The sequence below is a fragment of the Sphaeramia orbicularis genome, chromosome 6, assembly GCF_902148855.1.
Source record: "Sphaeramia orbicularis chromosome 6, fSphaOr1.1, whole genome shotgun sequence".
In the NCBI taxonomy this organism is placed as follows: Eukaryota; Metazoa; Chordata; class Actinopteri; order Kurtiformes; family Apogonidae; genus Sphaeramia; species Sphaeramia orbicularis.
Window position 1 is genome coordinate 57,261,980 of NC_043962.1, and position 24,254 is coordinate 57,286,233.

The 24,254-nt window shown below is 38.5% G+C and overlaps 2 protein-coding genes across 2 annotated transcripts in view; one reads left to right on the forward strand and one right to left on the reverse strand.

Moving 5' to 3' along the window:
• Nucleotides 1–3,048, reverse strand: part of LOC115421612 (uncharacterized) — a 3,067-nt gene extending 19 nt beyond the window's left edge. The window contains exons 1-5 of the mRNA XM_030137572.1: nucleotides 2,928–3,048; nucleotides 2,678–2,804; nucleotides 2,494–2,597; nucleotides 1,968–2,063; nucleotides 1–1,250 (exon numbers count right to left, since the gene is read on the reverse strand). The exon at nucleotides 1–1,250 is cut by the window's left edge and continues 19 nt beyond it. Of these exons, the coding sequence (XP_029993432.1) occupies nucleotides 150–1,250; nucleotides 1,968–2,063; nucleotides 2,494–2,597; nucleotides 2,678–2,804; nucleotides 2,928–3,020 (1,521 nt within the window). The 5' untranslated portion in view covers nucleotides 3,021–3,048 and the 3' untranslated portion in view covers nucleotides 1–149. The remainder of the gene's footprint in view (nucleotides 1,251–1,967; nucleotides 2,064–2,493; nucleotides 2,598–2,677; nucleotides 2,805–2,927) is intronic.
• Nucleotides 3,049–6,479: 3,431 nt separating this feature from the next.
• isg20 (interferon stimulated exonuclease gene) lies at nucleotides 6,480–22,646 on the forward strand. The gene is made up of 4 exons (XM_030137573.1): nucleotides 6,480–6,548; nucleotides 13,866–14,481; nucleotides 21,655–21,855; nucleotides 22,024–22,646. The coding sequence occupies exons 2-4, from the start codon at nucleotides 13,888–13,890 to the stop codon at nucleotides 22,228–22,230; spliced, it is 1,002 nt and encodes a 333-aa protein (XP_029993433.1). The 5' UTR covers nucleotides 6,480–6,548; nucleotides 13,866–13,887; the 3' UTR covers nucleotides 22,231–22,646.
• Nucleotides 22,647–24,254: the final 1,608 nt, after the last annotated feature.

Sequence of the window (24,254 nt, forward strand, 5' to 3'; positions counted from 1 at the left end):
ACTGGAGATCAAATTGGGCTGAATGTGGCCCCTGAACTGAAATGAGTTTGACACCCCTGTACCTGATCTTCAAAGGGGTCTCAAGCTGGGTTTGGTAGCACTGTCTTACAGCCCTACATAAGAATTAACCACTTAACAACATCCACTGTTTACACAATATCCATTTCCCAACAGCTGCTAGCCAAGATATTGTCAAATTCTGTACGGAAATCTGGGTAAGAGCTGTAAGTACAAGGCACTTCAAGCATCTGTCCGCAGGTGTGACTTACAGGCCTTCTGTTAAGACCTGTTTCTCTATTAAACGACACTATGATTTTATCAACAGCTATAACTGTAGATCCTGTACAGAAACGTAGGAGTTTCTCTGCCTTGGTTTGGTCAGCATTTTTTGCATATCGCTGTAGATGAGAAAATGTAACCTGCTCCATCTGTGTAAGAACAGCCTTCGATGGCTCAAACAGCTGTGAAACCTTCTTTCCTGATGTTTTTTTTGACTCGTACAAAGCCACTACACTTTCTTTATCAGGTAACAGCACTTTCACATGAGCCATCTGTGTAGAGAAGCAATCGATGACATATGTGGCCTCTTGGAGAATGGCTTTATGAGCCATAGTTTTAATTGCCAGCTGCATGTCTTCTTTCGCAAGTAACGTATGTGAGCCCATTCTTGAGAATATATCTAGCAAGTCCTCCTCGTCAGATTGCTCAGAAGTGCCCTGCAGAGCTCTCTCAATAACAGACTTCTCAATGGGAGAAAGATAGTTGAGAAATGATGTTATGAGATCATTGTCATCAACTGCATCAATTCCATGAATGCAAGCCACAATAAAGGACTGTGCCAGCATCACTGGTATGACTCCATGATCCATTAACCCTTTAACCCAAATCAGGCCTACTGCTCGCCATTCTGCCTCACCAAAATCAGGAGTCAATCTAGGCACTCGCTCAGTTTCCCCTTCACACAGTTCAAAAAACTGCTCCCAGAAGGCAGTGTAAACATCACGTGACACTCCTGCATCATCAACTGCCATTTCATTCACAAACTTCATTTTTACAGTTGAATGCATTATGCTGTTGTCCATAAATGCTTGCACAAGATCTCTAACCACCACCACTCTTCGAACTGATACATAGCTGATTCTTTCTAGATCCACTGAATCCTCTGGTGAATCTGACGAGAAGACTTGGGATCCTGAATTCACAGGCAAGGCATCTTCAGGTGAGGAATCAAGCACAGTGTCCAGGAGAATCTATAAAATAAGAAGTATTGAAAATAAGTAGTATTGAAAATTATTTAAATCTACACAATCCAACATGTTTTCATACTGCTGTTCTACAAGTGGTGTGAAGTTGGTTTTGAACTGGGAACCCGTTCTGAGTTCAGTTTTAGATAGATAGATAGATAGATAGATAGATAGATAGATAGATAGATAGATAGATAGATAGATAGATAGATAGATAGATAGATAGATAGATAGATAGATAGCTTTATTGTCAGTTCCAAATAAAAACAGAAATTTCTCTTTTGTCACGGCTGTAACACAAAATTTTAAAAACCACACTTGGGCTTTAAAACACCTCAGGCTTTCCATCAGCTCCTAGGTCAGTTTTACTTAAATGGAACTGGGAACCTATCACTGTCACTGAACAAACTTCTCTGTCGTCAGTGCCCAGAGAAGTTTGTTCAGTGACAGGCTACTCCTCCTCAGAACTAAAACAAACAGAACTAAAAAGACCTTTGTCCCACGAGCCATCAAACTTTTCCTTTGATATTAGGCTTAGCTAATTTATCCCACAATGCATCCCACCAGACGGAGTCAAAGGCCTTACTGTAATCAATAAAGGCACAGACAAGCCTCTTCTTTTTATGGCAGTAAACAGAACTCAGAACTGGTTCCCAGTTTGCAACCAACTTCACATTGCTTGTTCTACATATGTAGTGGGTCAAGACTGCATGGAATAATTACCTGAGTGCTTTGCAGCTCCTCCTCAGATATCTGGGGCTCACATAATGGATCCTCAGTTGCTGAGGACTGGAGAGACGTGTCATTCCTCAAAGTCGTCTTAAATATAAAAGAGTCAGAGTCTTTCAATTATCATGACACCAAAAAACTTAATAAAACCCAAGCCAAAACCCACAATATCACACAGAAGGCAAAGTGATTCTCTATGAATATAACCAGCATTGGGATTCCAAAAAACCCCAAATATACACAAATGTAAAGGCTTAAGGCAATGCTAAAAACTAAACACTTGCAAATATTAATTATGAATATAAGTACAACATGGGGACAGACATGTGGCTGTATCATACCTGTGCACCTTCAAGAAAACTTGCGTATAGACTGTCTATATATGGTGTTAGTTAATGTTGCATGATCCCATTTAGAATATTACATTAAACTTTTTATTCAATACATCTTTACAATGCTTTCAGGATCATTGATGCCTACAAATTCCTACTAGTTCAAATGTTCCACCAATCTTTCTTACCAGAATTGCTCCTTCACTGTTGTGGATGTTTACAACTATAACATCTGAATCATCTCCGCATGTCAAAGACATATCTGGATCCCATTCAACTGTGTCTTCTCCATCTGCACCAAAAACAAGAAGTGCACAAGTTGATTTAATGAGTTTCAGAGCTAATCCCCAATTAAGAATACAAAACACTAACCATCATAATGGCTATCATCACTGAAGTCCGGCTCATCTCTATTTGGTGCCTGATATTCTTCTACAGTCTCAGTCTTTCTTTTTCTTTTGAAGATTTTAGATCTATTCATGACCTGGAAATCCCCATTCTGCAATAAATAAAAATACATTGAAATACATCAAAATACATATGTCAAGTCCATTGTCTTAAGTTTTTTTATGCACAATTTTATTTTTCTTCTGAAACTATACCAATTTATTCAGCAACAAACCTGGTCACTGTCCGACGAAAGCCCACGAACTAGCAGATAAACAGGTGAAGATGCCATTACTGAGGTACTAGAAGCGGGACCTTCAGCCATCATTGAGGTACTAGGAGCCGGATCTTTACCCATTGTTGCCGTATAAGAACCTGGACCTTCAGGCACTGTTGAGGTACTAGGAGCTGGATCTTTACCCATTGTTGCGATATAAGGACCTGGACCTTCAGTCATCCTTGAGGTACTTGGGGTTGGATCCTCAGAGTGAACCTGTTCAGATGTTTCTTTGGTGCAAATGTAAAAGCGAAGTAATGGAAGTTTCGTCTCATTGTACAGCTGTCCTACTGTGTCATTAGGACAAAGTTTTTTTCTCTTAAAATCACAAATGTCAAATGTAAAGTCTTCAGTGTTCCCCTTTGTTGATGTATTTTGTGGAAAAAATAAGTGCTGCCCTTTTTTTAAAAATTTGTTGAACTGTAGTTGATTTATCAACAATAATCTGTCTTGTTCCTCCCCCACATTTTGTTCTAACTTGCTTATATTCATTCTCAGAAAAATGTAACCAGCCAATTTCAATCTTTCTTGTTTTTCTTATTGCCGATGTGTTCCCTGTTCTAGACATATGTCTTCCACTCCCACAGCCCTCATCCACCTGTTGTTTTTTGTTTTTTAATGAACCTATTTTAGTTCTTAGCCTGTCGAGAAGAGCCTCCTTGTTCATGATGTTACCATGTTGGCGGCAGTATGACAGGACTGCAATGCGATCTCCATATGATGGAATGTATTTTCCAATTTCCTCATCGGTCATGACCACCAACACAGTCATGTCGATCTGAGACAGGAAGAAAAAAGTATATTAATGACATTCCATCTAAACCAGGGGGCTGGACAACAGAATCGACAAACGTACTTGTTATTCTTTTTAACTGTTAACATGCATAATATTTATGGAGAACATCAACCCGTCGACAGAAGAGTGGCTTAAACTAATTGGCCCTTTGCACAAGAAATTCTCGCTGTCATTAATAATTTCTTTAAATTAAAAACAACAAATTGTTCATATTATGTATTAATTAAGATCGTGTGTTGCTATTTTAACATTTATCAGGGTATGCCTCACATTAACTTTAGTGATTAGCTTCAAAATAAAATGTCTATCTATATGTAGAAGTACCCTTCAGTGAAGCATTTACATCATACGTTAAGTATGCAACATGTTCTCAGAGATTATCCTAAATATTGACTGACTTCTGCAGGAGCCGTATATTGTTTCACTGATTTGATTCGTCTTTTGATTTATTTAGCTGTTTAGCACCGCAACTAGCCAGACTCATGCAAAAGGGTTATAGGTTCATCTAGTCAATTTTTGGAAATTTTGTCTCCAAAATAACCTCAGTTACACAATGTTACACGCAATATTAGGTCAATCCTAAAACCCAGCTCCCTGAAACGGTTTAGCTAACTTTAAGGTAGCAGCAAAGCAGATGCTTTCACAAAACAATGCTAACTTTTACTTATAGCGCTGTAAGCTTGTCAGTATGTTTAACATTTATTACTCCATACCTTATCATTTTGCATCCGACGTATGCCCTCGTCTGGGACATTTCTGCTTCTCAAGAATTGCTCCAACCCGTCATCCATTACTGCAATAATGCCAAGAGCTTCATACCTTGTCTTTTACCGCCACTAAGGGAGCCTCCTTGACCCGGAAATTCAAAGGGACTACTTTCTCGCGATTACTCTGTACGGTACAGACCCAAAGTATTGCGTTATAACGCAATAGTTTTTGCGTTATAACGCAAAAGTATTGCATTATAATGCAAAACTATTGCGTTATAACGCAAAACTATTGCGATATAACGCAAAAGTATTGCGTTATAACGCAAAAACTATTGCGTTATAACGCAATACTTTTGAACTATTGCGTTATAACGCAATAAATTTTTTTCTCTTCATGTCCCCTCCCGGGCTCCGTATTTTTCAGATGCACATTTGTATTTATTTTTTTTATGGAATGTCTTTGCAGTGGACAGTTTTGGGTTTGTTTGGTGTTTTTTTTTTTTTTTTTTTTTTTTATAAAGCTGTGAAACTTGTGTCCAAACTTGTGTCTGGGTCTGAGGAGGTTCACTTTAGAAGATCACAGATCAGTCCACATTCTACAACTAAGATGATCCTTTAGTTCAGGGGTGTCACACTCCGGTCCTGGAGGGCCGGTATCCTGCCTGTTTTAGAGATTTCCCTCTTCCATCACACCTGGAAACCATTACATCATTATCAGGCTTCTGCAGAACTTGAAGATGAGCTGATCATTAATTGAACCAGATGTGATGGAAGAGGGAAACATCTAAAACATGCAGGATACCGGCCCTCCAGGACTGGAGTTGGACACCTGTGCTTTAGTTCATTGTACTGTTTAGGGTCTGTAGACACTGCCCCCCTGTGGTCTGGAGAATATTAGCTTTAGAACCCTTTGGAAAGTGAGGTCAACTATGAGTTCTCAAATGTGGACGTCATGCATGAAGCATCGGACATAGAACAAAGAACTCTTTGGCTTGGCTCGGTCCCCTCCCCCTAGCCATAAACCCTTAAACCTTAAATAAACCTTAAATAAACTTTGGTAACAAATAATAGTTTGTCCCATGGGTGTTTTTTGCCCATTTTTGGGGGTGCTGAAGCCCCTAAATTGATTCCCAGCACCCCTAAAATATTTGAAGTTTGCTGAAATTTTTCTTTTTTCTTGTTTATTTTATGTCCATTCTTAACATGCTACAAAAATGTCAAAACCATACACAATATGTGTGTGTGTGTGTGTGTGTGTGTGTGTGTGTGTGTGTGTGTGTGTGTGTGTGTGTGTGTGTGTGTGTGCAGACAGGAACATATGATTGTTTTTTTGTTTGTTTTTTTCTTAAAAAAAAAAAAAAAAAAAAAAAGGAGCCAGACTCAGATCAACTCATGTAACCTCATTTTCCACAGCAACCAAATATTCTATTACAGTGATGTTGTCAGTTGGATAAATGCACCAGTTTATATTTCTTATTTGATGTAAAACACATTGTTTGGTTATTTGCCTTTTGGTTCAAGCACAAAGAGAGAGAGAGAGGAGAGCAGAGACACTGGACATATCCACTGGTCGACAGTTTACAGAAATGATCTGCCTCAGATTAAATGTGTTAAATGTTACGTATTTTAATCAGATTAATAGGAAAACAAATGACAAAAGTGCTGGTTTCTTTCACAGATGTGGGAACAGTGGTCTGAAATTGTGTTCAAATGTTCCAGTGTCATTTGTCTTGCCTGGGCAGGCGGTGCTGTGGGTGTTCAGCCCCCCTGACCCTCTGATCCTAGAACCGCCCCTGCTTTGTCCCTTTTTTGTTCAATGATTTCCCCCTGGGATTCATAAAGTATTCTGATACTGATACTTATACTAATTTACTTATACTACTTATACTAGCAGATGAAACACGGCGTCGTTACCACTTCCGCCTCCAGGTGGAGACTCTGCCCACATTAGATTAGACACTTCCGCTCTAATACACGAAGAAGACAGTGGACCAATCAGAGGAGCCGCTCACAGACATGCGCTGACATGTTCTGTCCGTCCACGTGCATGTGCTGCAGTTTGTCCATCTGAAGGTAAAGTGTAAACTTCTTATTCTCACACACTGAACCTGTGCTCGGTCTGACTTGATGACCCCACAGTGAACTTTGTAAACTCTCCTCCTGTGTCAGCTGTGGCTCTGAAAACACACCGGTACTTGTGTTTTTACGTGACTGACGCTCGTGGGAGCTGACTGTGACCAGAGTCTGTGGAAACTAGAAACACTTTAACATCTAGTTGGTTCTTACTGGAGCTTTTTCTGCACATCACTGCAAAATACCCGTGTGTTCTGAGTCCTGTTGGTCATTGGTTCCATTCGTCCTGGAATTCATTCTGAAACTGCGGCTTTTTAACAGTTGTGAGCTCCTGAAACACGATTCATCCAGTCTGAGGCTGAATGATGGAAACATTAGATTTAACTGTTTATAACTCATGTGTTTCAGTTTCATCTGATGGAAACATTAGATTTAACTGTTTATAACTCATGTGTTTCAGTTTCATCTGATGGAAACATTAGATTTAACTGTTTATAACTCATGTGTTTCAGTTTCATCTGATGGAAACATTAGATTTAACTGTTTATAACTCATGTGTTTCAGTTTCATCTGATGGAAACATTAGAATTAACTGTTTATAACTCATGTGTTTCAGTTTCATCTGATGGAAACATTAGATTTAACTGTTTATAATTGATGTGTTTCAGTTTCATCTGATGGAAACATTAGAATTAACTGTTTATAACTCATGTGTTTCAGTTTCATCTGATGGAAACATTAGATTTAACTGTTTATAACTCATGTGTTTCAGTTTCATCTGATGGAAACATTAGATTTAACTGTTTATAACTCATGTGTTTCAGTTTCATCTGATGGAAACATTAGATTTAACTGTTTATAACTCATGTGTTTCAGTTTCATCTGATGGAAACATTAGATTTAACTGTTTATAACTCATGTGTTTCAGTTTCATCTGATGGAAACATTAGATTTAACTGTTTCATCTGATGGAAACATTAGATTTAACTGTTTATAATTGATGTTTCAGTTTCATCTGATGGAAACATTAGATTTAACTGTTTATAACTCATGTGTTTCAGTTTCATCTGATGGAAACATTAGATTTAACTGTTTATAACTCATGTGTTTCAGTTTCATCTGATGGAAACATTAGATTTAACTGTTTATAACTCATGTGTTTCAGTTTCATCTGATGGAAACATTAGATTTAACTGTTTATAACTCATGTGTTTCAGTTTCATCTGATGGAAACATTAGATTTAACTGTTTATAACTCATGTGTTTCAGTTTCATCTGATGGAAACATTAGATTTAACTGTTTATAACTCATGTGTTTCAGGTTCATCTGATGGAAACATTAGATTTAACTGTTTATAACTCATGTGTTTCAGGTTCATCTGATGGAAACATTAGATTTAACTGTTTATAACTCATGTGTTTCAGTTTCATCTGATGGAAACATTAGAATTAACTGTTTATAACTCATGTGTTTCAGTTTCATCTGATGGAAACATTAGATTTAACTGTTTATAACTCATGTGTTTCAGTTTCATCTGATGGAAACATTAGATTTAACTGTTTATAACTCATGTGTTTCAGTTTCATCTGATGGAAACATTAGAATTAACTGTTTATAACTCATGTGTTTCAGTTTCATCTGATGGAAACATTAGATTTAACTGTTTATAACTCATGTGTTTCAGTTTCATCTGATGGAAACATTAGATTTAACTGTTTATAACTCATGTGTTTCAGTTTCATCTGATGGAAACATTAGATTTAACTGTTTATAACTCATGTGTTTCAGTTTCATCTGATGGAAACATTAGATTTAACTGTTTATAACTCATGTGTTTCAGTTTCATCTGATGGAAACATTAGAATTAACTGTTTATAACTCATGTGTTTCAGTTTCATCTGATGGAAACATTAGATTTAACTGTTTATAACTCATGTGTTTCAGTTTCATCTGATGGAAACATTAGATTTAACTGTTTATAACTCATGTGTTTCAGTTTCATCTGATGGAAACATTAGATTTAACTGTTTATAACTCATGTGTTTCAGTTTCATCTGATGGAAACATTAGATTTAACTGTTTATAACTCATGTGTTTCAGTTTCATCTGATGGAAACATTAGATTTAACTGTTTATAACTCATGTGTTTCAGTTTCATCTGATGGAAACATTAGATTTAACTGTTTATAATTGATGTTTCAGTTTCATCTGATGGAAACATTAGATTTAACTGTTTATAACTCATGTGTTTCAGTTTCATCTGATGGAAACATTAGATTTAACTGTTTATAACTCATGTGTTTCAGTTTCATCTGATGGAAACATTAGATTTAACTGTTTATAATTGATGTGTTTCAGTTTCATCTGATGGAAACATTAGATTTAACTGTTTATAACTCATGTGTTTCAGTTTCATCTGATGGAAACATTAGATTTAACTGTTTATAACTCATGTGTTTCAGTTTCATCTGATGGAAACATTAGATTTAACTGTTTATAACTCATGTGTTTCAGTTTCATCTGATGGAAACATTAGATTTAACTGTTTATAACTCATGTGTTTCAGTTTCATCTGATGGAAACATTAGATTTAACTGTTTATAACTCGTGTTTCAGTTTCATCTGATGGAAACATTAGATTTAACTGTTTATAACTCATGTGTTTCAGTTTCATCTGATGGAAACATTAGATTTAACTGTTTATAACTCATGTGTTTCAGTTTCATCTGATGGAAACATTAGATTTAACTGTTTATAACTCATGTGTTTCAGTTTCATCTGATGGAAACATTAGATTTAACTGTTTATAACTCATGTGTTTCAGTTTCATCTGATGGAAACATTAGATTTAACTGTTTATAACTCATGTGTTTCAGTTTCATCTGATGGAAACATTAGAATTAACTGTTTATAACTCATGTGTTTCAGTTTCATCTGATGGAAACATTAGAATTAACTGTTTATAACTCATGTGTTTCAGTTTCATCTGATGGGAACATTAGATTTAACTGTTTATAACTCGTGTTTCAGTTTCATCTGATGGAAACATTAGATTTAACTGTTTATAACTCATGTGTTTCAGTTTCATCTGATGGAAACATTAGATTTAACTGTTTATAATTGATGTGTTTCAGTTTCATCTGATGGAAACATTAGATTTAACTGTTTATAACTCATGTGTTTCAGTTTCATCTGATGGAAACATTAGATTTAACTGTTTATAACTCATGTGTTTCAGTTTCATCTGATGGAAACATTAGAATTAACTGTTTATAACTCATGTGTTTCAGTTTCATCTGATGGAAACATTAGAATTAACTGTTTATAACTCATGTGTTTCAGTTTCATCTGATGGGAACATTAGATTTAACTGTTTATAACTCGTGTTTCAGTTTCATCTGATGGAAACATTAGATTTAACTGTTTATAACTCATGTGTTTCAGTTTCATCTGATGGAAACATTAGATTTAACTGTTTATAACTCATGTGTTTCAGTTTTATGTGTTTCAGTTTCATCTGTGATGTTTTCGCTCAGGCTGATATTAGAGGACTTGTGAACGTGTATAGTTAGTTTTTCTGTCTTCATACTTATCGATAGTCGGTAATACTCTGTATGTTTTCCTCAGTCTATAGTTTATATCTACTCATAAGCTTTGATATAATAACTCAAACAAAATGCTTTTGTGAAGTTTTCCACTAAAATACACTTTGACACATGTCTATAACAGCAGGTTTACGTGTTTAACTAAGTTTGGTTAATTCTTGAAGACCTACAACTATTTTTTGTTTTGATTCCTCAATTTATTTTCTTTTATATTTAATGTAACGGATTTATCTATATTTATTATTTTAACTTATACATTTTTCAGTGGTATAGTTATTTAGTTAAATTTTCTGGTCATATAGGTTTCCATAAAAGCTCAAAGTAAATTCAAAGGTTAGGCTGTTATATTAAAATAGAGAAAAAAACCCAAAAAGTGACCTTTTTTTATTTTTTTTTATTTTCCATTAATTGAATATAAAACCAAGTCTCCACAGCCACTGTCATTTATCAGAGTACACAGGTTCACTACAGAAGCTCTGACTGTCCAAATGGGTCATATCTGATGACCATGAAAAGACGGAAAACTGCATTTTTAACTCTTTCCCCGCCAGAGCATTTTCCAGTGAGTTGGTAGCCAGCGCCAGCCGTTTTGGTCATTTTCACTAATCTTTGGAGGCTCACTGAAAATGTTGTGTTAGGAGTATGTGAACACTGAATACATCAAAAGAAAGAACAGAACTTCAACTTTTAAACACAAAAAACTATTTTATTCTATCTTTATTCGTTCGTGAGATATAAACATTTGAATATTGGTCATTTTCAGGAAAAAACTGAATTTTGAGCAAAAAGCTGAGAAAATTGCATTTTTTTCAAAGATATTGATTTTCAAGAGAAAACTGATTTCCTATTTACATTTTTGACTCTTTCTTATTCACCAACAGTAACACTATCTTCAAAATCACAAAATAAAATAATAATAACAGCAATAATAGTAACAAACAGCTCTAAGATATCCCATCATTCCACAAAATGTTAGGGGAATCCACACCAAACTTTAGACCGAACATCTTGTAAAGCACAAGGTTCCTTCTAAACTTTGCACATTTACATACATCAGTTATAAGTCTAACACATAGTAGTTTAGCTTTTGGATATAAACACCTCAATATTCCTCATTTTCAAGAAAAAAAGAAACAAATGCACTAAATACTGTAGATTTCTGGCCTTTGGCTGCACCAGGTCCTCCTGTTGGACCAGCTGCTGTGTTTGATCTGTAAATAATTCTATGGACATCTAGTTATTTATCTCTGTATGAATATATGTATTTATTTATTTCATACAAAAGCCAAATCCAAAAGTGTCTTCCATGTGTCCTGCTGACATTCTACAGCTGAATCTGTTCTGTGTCCTCAGTCTGAATCTGAACTCACTCTAACAGATGCAGACTAGCTTTCCTTTGTCTTGTCCCATGTCTGTATGTCTGTCTTCTCCTTGAATGTCCACTACAAATGTCTCTTTTCTCTTCCTCCTGTCTGTCATTTTCTCCGTGTTGCTCTGTGCCCCCGCCCCCCCCACCCGCACCTCCGTGTCGGACCTGAGCCGCTCCTTGTTTCCCGTGTTCCGTGTCCGTCTCCCTCACCTTCTATTTCTCCGTTCCTGTCTCTAAATGGTTCTTCTGTAGCTCCATCATATATTGAATTGTCAGACTCTGTCTCCATAATCATCTTTAAGGCTTTTGAAACTGCGCGCGGTTCCTGCAGAGTCTGCACTTCCTCATTCAGTGACTGCCGCTGGATGCGTTGCCATGGGATACGGAGACTCCAGTGCAAAAACGTTAAACCCGGCCCGTCATTTTTCCGAAAAAGCTGCTTAATTGTTTGTTTTTGGACTAAGGAAAGTAATTCACATGATCCACAACACCTCCAACTACAGTATAACAGTGAAAACACGGATTGACGGAAAATCTCGTCATTGGCGGGGAAGCGTTGGGAAGCAATTGACGGAATATCTCGTCAATGGCGGGGAAAGAGTTAAAATTGATTATTTAAGTGAATTGATAGGATTAATGGTTAAAAAGTTATGAAACCTTGTAGATCAGTAGAGGGCTTTGGTCACTGGTGGCTTTTTTGGGTGTTTGAGGGTTAAAATCTGTCATTATTATTACTCAAAATAACTTTTAATTTGAATAGTTCATCTGTAAATTATTGGCTTTTTCTGTATAAAGCATGAGTTATAAACAGTTATAAACTTTGACGACTGTGGTCTCAATATATATTTTTTAAATTGTTAAGTTGTAGAACATTGTTTTGTGTGTGTGTCTGAAATTCGCCATATTTTATTGTTTGTTTGTTTTTTTTAAATTAATTTATCTTTGTAAACATTAGAGGTTTTAGTTTGTGCAGCAGGAGGCAGCATTGGACCAAACTCTGCTTTGCATTATTTTCAATGACTGAAGTAGAGTTTAGAGATAAATGCAGCCTCAAGAGTGGAATGCAGCAGAGTACAGTGTTGAATTCTTACAACCAGTTTCTGAATAAAAACACTGTGTACAAACAGAATTCACCTTAAACTGAATGAGATGAAACATTTTCAGTTAAGCCCTAATAACAGACATGTGTTTATGTTTAATATGACATGAACAGCTTCATGTCTGAACCAAAGAGTGTGATATGTTATTTATTCACTCCAATTTACATTTACATTTATGCATTTGGCAGACGCTTTTTTCCAAAGCGACTTACAGGGGAAAACCAATCAAATCAATCAAATTTTATTTATCTAGTGCGAAATCACAACAAAAGTTCTCTCATGACACTTTACATATAGAGTTGGTCAAAACCAGACTCTAAGCCAATTTAGAGAAACCCAACAGAATTAATTTAAATTCATGTGTAAATGACTGAGAACGAATAGTGTTTCAGTATAAGACAAATTAGATGTGATTGTCCTGTTGATGTGTTAAATCTTCTGCCGACAAAACAGTTGAAGTAGAACAACAGCACAGATGGTGTCAGATCCAAAACCTGCACAAGTCATGGTGTTGAAGTGATCAGGATGTGAATTCCACAGTTTGACAAAATTAGTCTGTTAAGGGAGGAATTCTGTCTGATGTTACATCAAAGATATGAAGTGAACGCAACATTTTGCAGTTTAGTTTCATTTAACACACAGGTGTCAAACATGCGGCCCGGGGGTCAGAACTGGCCCACCAAAGGGTCAGATCTGGCCCCTGGGATGAATGTGTGAAATGCAGAAATTACACTGATGATATTAACGATCAAGGATGTGAGAATCACTTTAGGTCAGTACAATCAATATTGTTCAAATTGCACTAATTTTTCTTAAGAATTTTCAGGTTCATATTTGTTATGTTCAGGTACAGTTTGTAGATGTAAACATTTTCATATGGAATTGGACGTTTTTCATTCAAAAACAGAATAAAAACTTTGGAGTTGACATAATTTATCAGTTCTTATCCTAATTATTTCTATTATTTGACTGGTCCGGCCCAGTTTAGATCAGATTAGGCTGAAGGTGGAACTGAACTAACAGGAGTTTGACAGCCCTGAGTTAACAGGTTTAACTCCATGTCAGTTCAGGAGAACCTGAGTCCGTTTGTACATGGTTTTATGGATCCAGACACAGAGTTTATGTCTAAACATATGATCTTATCATTACTTGTTGACATGGACTCATGTGAGCGTCTTTATTGTGCCATCTGTGGCTGTCATGTCAACCTCTCCTGGGCTCATGGTGAGTTTTGTTTTTCAGATATGACGGATCTGACAGAGTCATGGCATCTGTTCGCAGTAGAGCGCCAGTATCGGGTCAACTTAATAACTACAGGTTCTTATGTAAAAGAGCCTTGAAGATCAGAGCCTTAGAGTCCAACAGAACCAAGAAGAGACACCAGAACTGGGACAGAACTGACGACATGAAACGCAAACAGAACCTCCACTGCAACGGGAAAACCCTGCAGCCAGAGGTTCTGGTTAAAAGGACTAAACTGACCCGGCAGAGTCTGGGACAGGCCGTTCCTGGGTCCGGACCGGTTCTTCTGCAACCGTCTGACCCGAGGCCCGAGTCGGAGCGCTGGGAGGCCGACAGCGGCTTCTCGTCCGAGGCCAGTCCCCCGTCGAGCGGGCGGAGCTCACCTTCCCCGTGCCCCACCCTGGTGGTGGCGTTGGACTGCGAGATGGTCGGAACCGGACCAAGGGGCCGCCACAGCGAACTGGCCCGCTGCAGCGTCCTCGATTACCACGGCAACGTTCTCTACGATAAATACGTCCGACCGAGCAGACCAGTCACCGACTACAGGACGAGGTGGAGCGGAATCAAGAGACATCACCTGACCAACGCCACGCCGTTTGACCAAGCCCGAAACGAGGTGAGGACGGGTTCAGAACCGACAGCGGCTTTTATCTGGTGCAGAGATTTGTGTTGTTGCATCGTTTGTGTTAAATGTCCGTTTCCGTCTTCGGTATCACTGTCACACTGTTGCCTGTCGTGTTTGTGTCGTTTACGTCGTCTTCATCCTGGGGTGTTTAGTCATGGACTTGAACTGCTTTTGCTCATTAAACATCAGTCAGTCTTTATTTATGTAGCACTTTTCATACAGCGAAAGTGCTTTACTTATAAAAATCAGCACAAGTCCAAGAGATAATAAGAAGCAAGACCATGAAGACATTTAAAAATGAGTTTGGGATTATTTTTGTGTGAAGAAATTATATTATTGAAATATGTGTTTCTTGTTTGTTTGCCTTGTTGTATATTTGAAGTTGTTTGAGGAATTTTGTTTGACAGTTTATTGTTATTTTGTTCTTCCGCCATTTTCTTTCATTCATCTTCCATTTTCTTTTCACCATTGGTGTTTCCTCTTTTCTCCACGGGGCTGTACGCTTTGTTTTCAGCTGTTTTGTAACCAGTGGAGCTACTGAACTGAGGCTTGACTTAAGTTTGTTTTTAAAATTTTTAACCATAAAATCACAGGATGTAGATAAAGCAAGGTGTCAAACATGTGGCCCAGGGGCCAAATCCGGCCCGCCAAAGGGTCCAGTCCGGCCTGTGGGATGAATTTGTGAAATGCAAAAATTACACTGAAGATATTAACAATCAAGGACATCAAAATGATTTTAATTTAGATTCCACATACAGACCAATTAGATCTCAAGTGGGTCAGAACCAGTAAAATACTGTCAAATTAAACCTATAAATAATGAAAACAGCCAATTTTCTCTTTGTTTTAGCATAAAAAAGTCAAATTACATAAAAATGTTTATATTAAACTATGCTTTTAAAAAAATGTGAATAACCTGAAATGTCTTAAATAAATGTAAAATGTAAATGCAATTTTACCAACATTCTCCCTATTATTAAATGTTTTGTGCATTTGTAATTGTAATGTAAATTGTAACACACGTGTAAAGGATAAACTAATAATCTGAGGCAGAATATTGTTAAAATTGCACTTGTTTTTCTACAGATGTTTCCAGTTGTTCATGTTATTCAGAGTTTTGTAGATGTAAACATTATAATTTAATTTTAGTTTTTTCACTGTTATTATTTTACTGGTCCGGCCCACTGCAGATCATATTGTGTTGAATGTGGAACTGAACTAAAATGAGTTTGATGCCTCTGAGATAAAGGAACTGGAGGGTATTTGTGTAAAACTTCAGTCAAATTTGCAGCCACTTCAGGGGTCAGACAGCGCCTCCTCGTGGTTCTCACTAGAGCTGCAACCGATAAATCGATTATAGAATAGAATAGAATAGAATAGAATAGAATGCCTTTATTGTCATTATACATATGTACAATGAAATTGTAAGTGACAACTCTCTGGTGATGCGTAGTGCAAAAGTTTAAAGAAGAAAGGAAGTGTAAATATATATACAGTATAAAAACAGACATGTCACCAACCGAGAAAAAACAAAACAAAAAGGAAACAGTAGAGCTAAGTATATATTGCACTTTGACCCTGGCTGAACACTATGACTTATGTTAAGTATAGGTCCTGTGTGAGGTATTGTCATTGCAGTGTGTTCAGCACCCGTATTGCATTTGGATAAAATGTGCTGCTAAATCTGGAGGTGCGGGCCTGGATGGACCTGTACCTCCTCCCTGAGGGCAACAGTGAGAACAGGCTGTGTCCGGGATGTGAACCGTCGAGGGTGATGCTTCTGGCCCTGCGCAGACACCTGCTGTTATAGATGTCTGACACAGAGGACAGCTGGACTCCTATGATGCTCTGGGCTGACTTCCTGACTCTTTCCAGAACCTTCTTGTCAGCCTGAGAGCTGCTCCCATACCACACTAAGATGTTGTTGGTAAGGATGCTCTCCACAGAACATCTATAGAAGGACAGCAGCAGTTCCTGGGACAGGTTCACCTTACTCAGTGACCTTAAAAAGTACAGGCGCTGCCGTGCTTTTTTCACAAGGGCACTGGTGTTTCTGCCCCATGTGAGGTCCTGAGAAATGTATGTACCCAGGAATCTGAAGTCACTGACCCTCTCCACGGTGTCCCCTCGGATCAGAAGGGGAGGGGGATCCTCCCTCTTCCTCCTGAAGTCCAGCACCAACTCCTTTGTTTTCGAGGAGTTGAGTGCTAGATTATTAAGGGAACACCAGGTAGTGAGGTTCAGGACCTCCTCTCTGTAGGCTGTTTCATCATTGCTGTGGATCAGCCCCACCACAGTAGTGTCATCTGCAAATTTGACAAGGATGTTGCTGTTGTGGATTGGTGCGCAGTCATGGGTGTACAAAGTGTACAGCATGGGGCTGAGCACACAGCCCTGGGGGGCCCCAGTACTCACTGTCTGGACAGAAGAGTGATGAGGCCCCATCCTGACTGACTGCAGACGGTTGGTAAGAAAATCACCAATCCATCTGCAGGTGTGCTCACCAATACCCAGACTGCGCAGTTTGGACAACAGTCTGCTTGGAAGGAGTGTATTAAAAGCAGAACTGAAGTCCACAAACAACATCCTTGCATAAGTGCCAGATTGTTCCAGATGTTTACACACTGTGTGAAGGGCTGTGTTAATGGCATCACCTGTGGACCTGTTGGTTCTATATGCGAACTGGTGCTTATCAAGGCTGGGAGGCAACAAAGATTTGATGTGCCGTAGCACCAGTCTTTCAAAGCACTTCATCACAATTGAAGTAAGAGCCACGGGTCTGTAATCATCCAGACTGCTGACCGACTGTTTCTTGGGGATGGGCACAATAGTGGCAGATTTTAGACAGCTAGGGACTGTGCAGGCAGCCAGTGAGAGGTTAAAAATGGTAGTGAAAACCTCTGCCAGCTGGACTGCACAGCCCCTCAGTACCCTCCCCTGGATACCGTCGGGACCAGCAGCCTTCAACGGGTTCACACTCCGGAGCACCTTCCTGACCTCCTCCGTGCTCACAGTGAGGGCCAGGTTGTCAGCAGGTAGTTGTACAGGGGCACTCTCCTCCTCGTTAACTTCAAACCTAGCAAAGAACTGATTTAGCTCCTCTAGGTTTGTGCTGGTCTTGGTGGTGGTAGCATTTGAGCCGTTTATGTTCACGAGGTCACGGGTGCCCTGCCAGACACGCCGGGGGTTCCCCTCCGTGAAGTGCTCCTTGATCTTCTTCCCGTACGCTGCCTTCGCCCGCTTAATGCCCTTTTTCAGGTTGGATCTGGCTGTGCTGTACAGTTCTACATTTCCAGACCTGAAAGCAGAGTCCCGATCCTTTAGCAGCTGTTTGACCTCACTGTTCATCCACCGTTTTGTATTTGGGTAATGTCTGATCTTCTTTTCCACTGTGACATTATCCATGCACGTTTTAATATAAAACAGGACGGTGGATGTATAGTCTGTGAGGTCTTCTTGTGCAAAAATGTCCCAGTCTGTTGTGTGGAAGCAGTCCTGGAGTTGTGGGATGGCATCTTCGGCCCAAATCCGTATGGATCTCACCTCAGGCATTGTTCTTTGTATGAGAGGTCTGTACACTGGGGTGAGAAACAGGGACAGATGATCCGATTGTCCAAGGTGGGGGAGGGGGGTGGCTTTGTATGCTTCCTTGATGTTGCTGTAAACTTTATCCAGCATGTTATGACCTCTGGTTGCACATGTAACATGCTGGTAAAACTTAGGGAGCACAGATCTTAAGTCAGCCTGATTAAAGTCTCCGGCCACAATGAAAATACCATCCGGGTAGGCAGACTGTTCTTTGCTAACGGCTGCTAGCAGGGTCTTTAGTGCAACGTTAGCATTAGCACTCGGTGGTATATACACAGCCGTTACCATGACAACCGTGTGCTCTCGGGCCAGATAGAACGGACGGCATCTGAGTGTTATAAACTCCACATCAGGGGAACAGTGTGTTTCAGTCACTGTAGCGTTTGTACACCACCTGTTGTTGGAGTAGATGACCAGTCCTCCTTATTAGATTAGGTGCTTGAAGCGAATGCAAAAATTTACATTTGGATTAATCGACTCGAATTGATTGAAGGGAAATATTCTATTGCAGTTTTTCTGAATTGAAGCTTCTTTGTGCAACACAATAAGCGTCCATGTGAAACACAACAGTGGAACCAATGTTTAACAGCAGAGAAATGAAGGAAACAAAGCTTTGAATCGGGAGAATTGTGGTTGAATGATTTTTTTGGATCACTTTGAGTCGATTAATCGGTTGCAGCTCTAGTTCTCACTGAGGTCTGCCTTCGGTTCAAACCACTGATGTTCAAAAACACCCAGTGGTGGTCAGATGCAGCCAAATCAACAGCAGAGGACACACTGGTGGACAGGCCAAGGCCAGACCAGGTCCACAGTGTGTCTCCTGTTGGGAGTCGATTGGATGACGTGGGGTCAAATCCACGGAGTTAAAGAAGTTCATAAAATCTGTAGACAGCTTATCAGTGTGCAAATTAAAGTCACCGGAAATTAAAATCGTACTGTAAGAGGTGTAGATTATTGATAAAAACTCAGAAAAGTCGTCGATATGAAAGAGAGAGAGAGAGAGAGCTTAGTGCAGGGGTGTCGAACTCATGTTAGTTCAGTTCCACATTCAGCCTACTCTGATCTAAAGTGGGCCGGACCAGTCAAATAATATAAATAAGAGGATAAGAACTTATAAATAATGTCAACTCCAGAATTTTTTTCTATGTTTTTGAGTGAAAGAAGTCAAATTCCATAATGAAAATGTTTACATCTACGAACTCTACTTGAACACAACATAAACAAATATGAACCTGAAAATTCTTAAGAAAAATCAGTGCAATTTTAAGAATATTATGTCTTAGTTTCTCATTTATACATATTCATCACAACTTACAGATCACAGAGGATCTACAAATACACAAAACATTTAGTAACAGGCAGAATATTGGTACAATTCCACAGACTTCTCTTACGAAATTTCAGGAGTTTCAAACTCACTGAAGTTTCATCTCTTGCTTTGTGGACAGCTCACTTTTGGTAAAAGGTTAGTCTGTAAATGTAAACAAAAATGACAATTTTGCCAAAACTCTCGTTTTTTGATGAAAAGTTTTTGCTCTTGCACAGGGCTGTCAAACTCATGTTAGTTCAGTTCCACATTCAGCTAAATCTGATCTGCAGTGGACTGAACCAGTCAAATAATAACAGAATAATATAGAAATAATGTCAACTCCAAACTTTTCTCTGAGCGAAAAAAGTACATTTACATCATGAAAAGGTGTACATCTACAAACTATCCTTTCAAAAGATGTGAATGACATGAACAAACTGAAAAAATCAGTGTAATTTTAACAATATTCTGCCTCCGTTTATCATTTATACATGTATGTTAGAACTTACAGATCACAGTGGATCTACAAACACACAAAACGTTTAATAACAGACAGAATATTGGTACAGTTACACATTCTTCTCTTACAAAATTTCAGGTTCTTCACATTTTTTGTAAAAGGTTAGTCTGTAAATGTAAACATTTTTGTGTAGTTTTACTTTTTTTTCCACTACAACAAAGAGAAAAAATTAGGAGTTTTCATTATTTATAGGTTATTATGATAGTATTTTACTGGTTCTGATCCATTTGAGATTGAATTGACTTAAAATGATTCTAACATCCTTGATTGTTAATATCTTCAGTGTAATTTCTGCATTTCACAAATTCATCTCAGGGGCCGGATTTGGCCCCCGGGCCACATGTTTGAGACTTGTGGCTTAGTGGAAAGTATATCAGAGGCTGTACCACCACCTTTCATGTCCTTTCTAATAGAAAAAACTGTTCAAAGTTGGTGGAGAGGCCTCAGTGAGAACAGCTGGTACATCTGTGTTCAGCCATGTTTCTGTAAAAAAATAAGCCGTCACTCCTATGATCTAAAATCAAATCATTAACGATTATAGTCTTATTTGACAGAGAGCGGACGTTTAAAAGTACCATGTTGAAGGTTACTGGTGAGTTATTGGTTCAGAGTTACTGTCTGTGACAGTGGTGAGGTAGTCTGGGTCCACTGAGCGGGTACTTCAGGTGAACATCTAAGACACAGGTGTCAAACATACGGCCACAAGATGAATTTGTGAAATGCAAAAATTACACTGAAGATATTAACAATCAGTGATGTCAAAATCATTTTAATTTAGGTTCCACATGCAGACAAATATAATGTCAAGTGGATCAATCCAGTAAAATACTATCATTGTAACCTATAAATAATGACAACCGCAAATTTTCTCATTGTTTTAGTGTAAAAAAAGTAAAATTACATGAAGATGTTTACATCGACAAACTTTCCTTTTTCAAAAAATGTGAATAACCTGAATAAATATGAACAATCTGAAATGTCTTCAGAGAAGTAAATGCAATTTTACCAAAATTCTGCCTGTTACTAAATATTTTGTTTTTGTATTTGTAATGTAAGTTGTAATGCACATGTGTAAATGATAAACTGAGGCAGAATACTGTTAAAATTGCACTTGTTTTTCTTAAGACATTTCATGTTGTCCATGTTATTCAGATTTTTAAGGAAACTTTATAGATGTTCAGATTCAAAAAACTTTATTTATCCCATATGGGCAATTCATTTGCAGCTTACCACAGACATCAGCCCACATCCAAAGTGCAATGTGACAAACATAAATAAATCAGTGCACAAATACAAGATTATTGAAAGCAACTACAAATAAATGCATTTAAATAATCAACAATAAATAATCAATAAATACTAATGCAGACTAAAAGACCCTATTGGTCCCGCTAATATTAAAAAAAAAAAAAAATCATGTCAAATGACTAAAATGGCTTCTGTCAGAGTTTAAAAGTGTGATAGCTGAAGGAATAACAGATTTTGAATGTGTTGGTTCTCCTCTGAGGAGCGTGGTGAATGTAAACATTGTCATTTAATTTTCCTTTTGTCACTGTTATTATTTTACTGGTCCAGCCCACTTGGGATCTTATTGGGCTGAATGTGGAACTGAACTAAAATGAGTTCGACAGCCCTGTCTGTGTGTTCTCCAAACCAGGATGTGATTGACAGGATGTGTTTTTCCAAACTCTGCTCAAACTGAAGGTCTTGGACTGAAGTACTGTTGGTGTTTGCCATCCTCCTCCAGGTCCTGTCTCTCCTTGAGGGGAAGGTGGTCGTCGGTCACTCCGTCTACAATGACTTCGAGGCTCTGGACATCGTCCACCCGTGTCACATGGTCAGAGACACGTGTACGACCCGCCTCCTCAGCCGATTGGCTGGTTTCCCCCGAGGACACTGCCCCTCCCTCAGGGTCCTGGCCAATAAGCTGCTGAACAGATGCATACAGGTGAGCAGAGCATCATGGGATGGGAGGGAGGTGGCCATATTTTTATTCATTTTATATTTAAAAATTCAGCCACAGATTTCCTGAGATGTAAAATAAGTGCCGTTAACCCTTGTAGACCGTCAGGCCGCATCCTCCAGGCTCCGCCCACTAACGTCTGTTTTCCGTCAGGTGGGTGGGCGTGGACACTGCTCGGTCCAGGACGCTCAGGCAGCTCTGGATCTGTACAAACTGGTGGAGGGGGAATGGGAACAGGAAATGCAGCTCACCCTCCGAGATGGCGCTGAGCCGCTGCCCAGCTTCGCCTCGTCCGACCACTACATGCACGATGAATACTGGCCATGTGACCTGACGGACCAATCAGAGGACAGACTGTGAAATACTAGTGGAGTTTATCAGTAATGTGAACTAAGATCCAATGGATTGAATGAGTTTAAAGCAAACATGACTAACTTATTAACTTGAAGTGTGTTTTTTGCTGTGTTTCCTGTACAGATGAACAGATGTTCACATCAGGACACAATGACAGGATGTATTTATTAGAACTGTCAAAATTAATGCAGATTAATCCATCATCATGATTAATCTGGTTTAAAAAAATGTATGCAGTTAACCCATCTACAGCAGAATGACTGAGCGTCTGCTCCAACACATTTGGGTCAGTTTGTCCAGTAGAGTTGGAGTTAATGCACAAATGGTCAGCTGATCCAGTAGTGACAGGAAGCAGAACCAAGTTATTTGTTGTTTCAAGTTGTTTTGTTGAAACTGTTGAAGGTGTTGAATAAACAAGTGCAGATATATTCCCTCCTTTAATGAGTCTGTTTGTTCATGCAAAATGAAACTATTAATATAGATTAAAAATGTATTATATTTAATCCCAATTAATGAATTAATTCACAACAACCCTATGATTAATCTGATTATAAATTTGAATCATTTGACAGCACTAGTGTGATTGATGTACAGTTGGAACCTAAAGTACTCCTACAGTAGAACCTGCAGTACCAGTGCACCGTTGGACGATTAATTTGCTTTATGAGCCAAATATGATTGGAAATCATATTTGGCTCAAATCAATCAAATTTTATTTATATAGTACCACACACCAAAAGTTCTCTGACCCTTTTTCATTTAGAGCTGGTCTAAAGGAGACTGTTAAACCAATGGACAGAACCCAACAGAAGGAAACACTAACAACAGAGGACGGAAAAACGACCTTTAACAGGTTTAAACCTGGAGCAGAACCAGACTGAGGAGGACGGATGAGTGACAGGAGGCGAGAGAGGGGGTGGGTGGGGGTGGATGCAGATGTAGAGCTGCTGTTACTAGTAGAACTACCAATAACTAGTACAAATACCCAAAACTGTCAGTACCACTACTACTACTACAAATACAAGTACTACCAGTGGATATAGTACTACTGCGGCTGTTCGTACTAATACTGTAAATCTCTACCATCTATGGAACTGTAGAATAAACACTATCAAGTATATGAATGAATGAATAAACAAGTGGTTCCAGGTACAATAAGCCACGCCCCTCACACATATTGTATCTTATTTTGGCATCGATCCAGCTGATGTCATCATGCATGTGCTGATGTCATCATAGACACAGACAGATTTCATCTATTTTAAGTACATGAGAAAATAAAACATTTCACAAATTCATGAATTTGAACTTTGACCCACTTTTCCCAAAATGTAATCACATCTATTCTGGGTCACTGTCAGTCTATAAACCACATTAAATATGAATTCAACCAATAGTTCTACTGCTAAAGTGTAAACAAACTGAACCAAAAACAACACCCCTTGCCTTTGTTACAATATTAAAAGTAATTTACTTATAAAAGTAAATAATAATAAGATAAGACCTGTCTTTATTTATTCCACTGTGGGGAAATTTCACAGTTAAAAGCAGCAACAAAGAAATGCAGTGAAAAAGACAGAAAAACTACAAAGGAGTGAAAAATGAAAACATAAGAAAAATAAGGAATATGGTATTTATGTAAATATTTATATAAAAACAATTAGAATCCAAGTTAAATATTTGCATATTAACATTGTAGTTGGGGGGGTTACTCGTTTAAGGATCCGCATTCCTCTAGCACACAGGGGTCAAACGTGCGGCCCAGGGGCCAAATCTAGCCCTCCAAAAGGGTCCAAACCAGCCCACCAAAAGGGTCCAATCCGGCTCGCCAAAAGGGTCCAAACCAGCCTGCCAAAAGGGTCCAATCTGGCCCACCAAAAGGGTCCAAACCAGCCTGCCAAAAGGGTCCAATCTAGCCCTCCAAAAGGGTCCAAACCAGCCTGCCAAAAGGGTCCAATCTAACCCTCCAAAAGGGTCCAAACCAGCCTGCCAAAAGGGTCCAATCTGGCCCACCAAAAGGGTCCACTCCG

Coding starts and splice junctions, on each gene's coding strand:
- isg20 (XM_030137573.1), top strand. CDS start 13,888: ATGGCATCTGTTCGCAGTAGAGCGCCAGTATCGGGTCAACTTAATAAC. Junction 14,482..21,654: donor TTGACCAAGCCCGAAACGAG/GTGAGGACGGGT, acceptor ATCCTCCTCCAG/GTCCTGTCTCTCCTTGAGGG. Junction 21,856..22,023: donor TGCTGAACAGATGCATACAG/GTGAGCAGAGCA, acceptor GTTTTCCGTCAG/GTGGGTGGGCGTGGACACTG.